Below are 6,000 nucleotides of genomic sequence, written 5' to 3'. Positions count from 1 at the left end.
TATTCTTTTAGCTACTCTTGTAGCTTGTAGCTAACATTTTCAAGCATATTTTCATTATTTTTTATTTAATGATTTTTATATTTTTTGAACAGTCTTGAAAATATCATTAATTCTAACAATTTTCAAAAACGATTAAAGTATGATTAATGAAAAATCCAGAAACTATTTTAAATTTTGAATTAGCAAACTCATGATGTTTTCAATGAGACGAAAGATTTCACTCTCAAGTAATATGCTATGTTATTGCTAATGATATCGATACATATATATAGGCTATATTATGAATGACAACATATCTTGTATGGGTCTAAGTTGACTTAACATAAGTCGACTTAAATTTTCTGTATCATACTTTATTAGAAGAATATTTTTCAAAAAATATAATTGTAAGTTTATACATATGATACATTTTTGAAAAATCCAATTGAAAAATTGCAAATAATAATAATAACATAATAAAAGAAAAATATATAATTATTTTAATTCGTGATACTATATAAATAATCTAATCATGAAATTGTTCCGAAAATACGATTTTGTAATAACAAACATATTTAGGCTATACGTTACATTATTTATTTGTTTATTTTTACAAGTAAATAGAAAAGTCTCGAAGGTCAGTTGATATCTACTCCCAAAATTAACAAATATACATAAAAGAAAAGACAACAATTACGTAAAATTAAAAATATATTTCATTAGCCTATGCATTAAAACAGTAAAGTGTAAAAGTTCTTCGAAACAATTTGTTTTCGAAGACCCACTGTTCCAAATTTGATGCGTTTTGTTAACCGCTTCTGACAAAATAACTAACCGTTGTCCGGTTATCGTGTACCCCCATTATTATGGCCCACTAAACTTGGACTATTATTTTGACCATTCCAATTTTTTCCTCAAGAAATGACTAAACTAACTTTTAAAGTCTATATGACAGATTAGTCATTTCTTGGGGGAATAGAGTTGGCCAAAATATAATCCAAACTTGGTGGGCCATAATGAGGCCCCCACCTACCATGTTATTTATATCAGGTGATACCAAATTTAGAATTTCTCATAAATAATTTTGTTACAGTTATACATTTTTTTTTTTTTTCGTTTTTGCCTTGAAAGAAGAATATTTTTAATTTTATGAAGCAACCCAACGATATTGCTGTAACGATGCTTAGAAATATAGGCCTAATTAGAACTTTAGTTTTATAGCTTTTATTTAGCAGAAATAAATAAATTCGAAATTGAATTATGATTTCTGTATTAAAGAACTGTATAAATACAGTATAATAACTTTTTATAATATTCCAGATTTCGAATTTACTTCAGACAATTTACATGTAAGCCTATTTGGAGATGAAGTTTAGAGATTTTAAAAGCACAATGAAAACTTATAGATAAAGAAATAATAAAAATTATTTTTCTTTAAGCTGAAATATTTCAAATTTTTGTCGTCATATTAGCTTAATTAAATACATTCAGAATTTTAAAATGTTGATAGTTTACGAGACAAATATTTTGGTAATTAAATAGCTTTTCAGTTTAATTTCAAATTTATGTATAATAAATGTGAAAATAAACACAAACAAAAATTAAAATAAATAGGTAGATCGATAACCGCTGCTTATGAACTGCATACGATTCCTTAAATTTGCTTCAAATGGTTTATTACGATGATAATGATTTAAATAAAAACTGTCTAAAATAAAGCTTATTCTAATCCACCAGCCGATAATAACGAAATTGGTAAAAAAGTTTTATTAGTATCATCGTTCAAATTAACTATTTGGCAGAGAAATACAATGCGATTCTTCGAAAACTTCTGCTTTATTCATAATAAAATAAATTATTTTACTTTTTTAAAGAATAATATCGCAATCTTTACATTGTGGATATTTAGTCTGGAAAATTAATTAATGTATAATTAAAAAATAATGGGTTTAAAAACTAGATGAATTAGATTACAATAGAAGATAAAATATTAAATTAAAAATAAAATGAACTTTTTGAAGATTTAAAAATTAAAAACAGCATTAAGATAAATAAAAATTTTATCCGAACATCTTAAAAAGGATTATCAACATCTGTCACTAATTAATGTATTGTATATTTAAGGTTTAAGTTATTATAAAAGTTATACAGGATTTTTTCAATTAAAGAAAAGTGAAGATAAAATGTAAAAAAACGAAAAATTTAATAATAATTTATTTAAATATATAGAAATAATAATATATATATATAATATTTCTCTTTGTTATTATTTAAATTCTTGAAATATTACTGTTATACGATCGTTATTCAACAACATTTTTTTTCACGTATAAACCATCTGCTACTAACTTCCTGTTACAACGAAGAAAGTTATTCAATTTCATCAATAAATTCAAACATATTTATCACCATTTGTAAAATATAAAATGTCAACACAAATAAATTTTACATTATCAATGAAACAAAAATAGTAACACAGTGTATATACGTAATTTCATTTTTTAAACAAGTAATTGCGTGAAATAGTAAAATTTATTATTATTTTAGCTTAATTTGAATTAAAATAACAGTCGAATTTATAAATTTATTAATAAAAAGTATTAGAAATAAAATTAAAATGATGATGATAATTTAATTTAGTTTATTTTTTCGGAATTTATATAATGTATATTATAACGAAACTTATAACTATTATAGACGGCAAAACGGAAGAAAAAAAAGTGTTTTGTAAGAAACAGTGTGATAACATTCACTTTGTAAAGGAAACAACATCTAACTCGACCGGTATTTATGCTTGGTTAGAAATTGGGATGATTGCCCAGGAACTAACAACGATGAAGTAGGGGAGTAAAGGAAGTACCACATATAATTACTTCTACATTTAATTATATAAATAGTATAGAATGGTCACATTTTCACCGTAAAAATAATATGTGTTTACTAGAAGAAAATCTGAAAAACAGGACACGGGAAGGAAATCTTTACAATAGAAGTGCTTAACCACGCCTCTGTCACGTGTTATGACGTCAACTCCGGAAGGTTCACTTGTATCCTAACGAGAGCAGAGCGCGTATACTCCGGTTACGATTTTGTCACAGAAAGTGCGGGAAGTAAAACAAATGAAAATATGGCACCCGAAGGAGGAACTCCGGCAGAAATGGAAAAATTGAATTATGATTCCAAAGGAAAGGGTAGCGGAATCCATCTCAAGAAAGAACTAGGAGTGTTGAATGGAGTGGCAATTATTGTTGGAATAATTGTTGGTTCAGGCATATTTGTATCACCCAGAGGAGTATTGAACGAAAGTGGATCTATAGGTTTGGCACTTCTAATATGGGTTCTCTGTGGTGTGTTGTGTATGCTAGGTGCCTTATGCTATGCCGAACTCGGTACCTCTATACCAAAATCGGGAGGAGATTACGCTTATATATATGAAGCGTTTGGCCCAATATTTTCGTTTTTATTCCTATGGGTAGCTATGTTAATAATCATGCCGACGGGTAATGCCATCGCTGCCTTAACTTTCGCGAATTATATTTTGGAACCTTTTTTTCCGTCCTGCCACCCTCCTGCCAATGCAGTTAGATTAATAGCAGCACTTGTTGTAAGTTAGTATTCAGATTTTGTTGTTAACATTCTTATTAAATAGTTTAATAATAAGTTAAGCTTATATTCTTAGCAAATAGTTAAATAATAAGTTAAGTTTAGATTTCTTTTTTTTTTTTATTAATTAAAAACAAATTGAGGAATGAAACTAACATAAATCGGTTTTATAACATGTGAAATCGATTTATTTGTTTAAAATCTACCTTTTGTGACGTCTTGAAATAGGTTAACACCAAGAATAATTGATCAATATTTTTCTTCTTTTATTTGGATTTTCCGATTATTTTCATCAATTTAATTTCTAATTTATAAAATATAAATAATATGTTTAATATATTAAAAAATAAATTCTAATTATGGCCTGTATTTCTTTTTATTTAGTTATCCATATGGAAATAATATTGGCAATCAAAATATTAAAAAATAATAATTTCGTAATTTTATAAATTAGTTAATAATCTGTTAGACAGAAATTCTATTTATCCAGTTATCAAAATTAATTAGATTGGTTTTGATATTAGAAAATCTTCCAATATATAATTATTCAATAGGCCTATTTTCAAAAACCACGTGTACGCTGCCATGCTGGATCGTTACTTCATACTATTGTTTGTAAATGCAAATGTTACTGCATTGGGAAATGAATAATCTGATAAATAAATCTTCTATGATTTCCAAATACTCATTTTTAATGTGCTTAAATGAATATTTGTTTTAAAAGACCTTATTTTTAAAAAAATTGATTAGTTATGATTGCTTACTGGTTTTATTTAAAACCAGTTATAGAGAATATAATTATTTTATTTTAATTAACATTTTTCATGTAAAACATGTTAATTAAATTTACATTAATGATAACTGTAAAAAACAATATTAATATTCTAAAAAGTATTTGAAAACTAAGCAAACTAAATCATTTTATTAAATTTTAAATTTGTTTTAAAATGAGTAATAAATTTATAGTATAATTGGTACAATTGTTCTGAAGCAGAATTGTGAGATTAATACCTTGTGAGGGAGATAATCTCTCTCACAAAGGAGATAAATGAACTGTACTATAAAGTAGATTTTCACAAATATGAGTATTTGAAGAGGATTAAAAAAGTTATAAAAATATCCAGTGTAAAAGAGTAAAATTAATATAAAAATATATTTACTGTCATATAATTGAATCTCATCATTACAAGTATATGAATTAATTTTTATTTCTGAGTGATTAATTTGTATTATTTCTGTCATTCAAATAGTATTGTGTACTCAAATTGAATGTGAAAGTAAATGGTTAATCAGTAGAGATTAATGTAATCTGCTGATTAATCATCCATGCTTATATTTGATGACAAAAATAATTCCGTTTATAGCATCTTAGATAATTCTATTTTTCTGGTTAAATTAAGTATCATAATAATGTTAGAGAGAAGTCAGTTGCAATTATTTGATTCTTCTTGAATTTAGTTTGACTGATATATTTTTTGTACACATTTTAAAATTAAAGTAAAATTAATTTTATCTTATTTTCATATGAAAATTATATAAAAAAATTAGATCCATTTGATTAATAAATTATGATTATAATTATATTTCTAATAATATTAAGTCATTCTAAATAATCATTAATACAAATGACTTAGATATTTGTTATTAGAACATTTTATTTGTTATTATCAAAAACTGTTTAAAACCAAACAGTTATCATGTAAATACATAATTGTGTTTATTACTGATACTTCAATATAAAGTAGAAGGTTGAAATTTAATTGCTCAATGTTAAGAAAGAAGTTTGATAAAAATTTTATCAAATTTTATTCTATTCATAAATGATAAATAAGTTTATTACTATTGGAGTATACACAAGCCTATATATCTGAAAGCATTGAATAGAAATCAAATGACAATATATGTTTAAATATTGTATTATTAATTAGTAAAATAATAATCTTAAATTCTAAAGGTATTTTAATAAAATAATCTATATTGATAATGTTGATTATCTGTAGACAAAAAAAATTATTATAATATTCAGCAAATATATTTTATTTTAATGAATTAATCATTATGTGACAAGTCATTAATTAAATTTCATTTTATTTCTTAATAAATTTTTTTTTATAATTATATTTAATAATTTTAAACACTTATAATAAATATCTTGTAAAAACGAAACACCTTGATGATTCACAATGATGGTTGTTTTTGTCTTAATTTGTCATATATTCTTTATAGCTGCTCTTTATACAAATATACTGTTTGGGTTTTACCAATGCTTAAGTATTTGTGATGAACAATAACTCCTTGAAGTTCATCAAACACAAAGAAGGATATTTTTAGAGTCATTGTTTGTTTTGGGCTAAGATCATTTGGTAATAACCAATGATCACCAAATTTGTATTTAGAGTATAAAATTCACTTCTTATC

At 24.6% G+C, this 6,000-nt stretch overlaps 1 protein-coding gene across 1 annotated transcript in view; it reads left to right on the top strand.

Annotated features, from left to right (window-relative positions):
• The first annotated feature begins 2,917 nt into the window (after nt 1–2,917).
• LOC136983195 (Y+L amino acid transporter 2-like) overlaps nt 2,918–6,000 on the top strand; it is a 35,231-nt gene continuing 32,148 nt past the window's right edge. Inside the window, exon 1 of the mRNA XM_067279868.1 lies at nt 2,918–3,587. Within this exon, the coding sequence (XP_067135969.1) occupies nt 3,107–3,587 (481 nt within the window). The 5' untranslated portion in view covers nt 2,918–3,106. The remainder of the gene's footprint in view (nt 3,588–6,000) is intronic.

The sequence above is a fragment of the Centruroides vittatus genome, unplaced genomic scaffold, assembly GCF_030686945.1.
Source record: "Centruroides vittatus isolate TY-2023 unplaced genomic scaffold, ASM3068694v2 contig_878, whole genome shotgun sequence".
Taxonomy (NCBI): domain Eukaryota; kingdom Metazoa; phylum Arthropoda; class Arachnida; order Scorpiones; family Buthidae; genus Centruroides; species Centruroides vittatus.
Note: the sequence above shows the minus strand (reverse complement) of the source record. Positions and strands in the feature narration are given on the sequence as shown.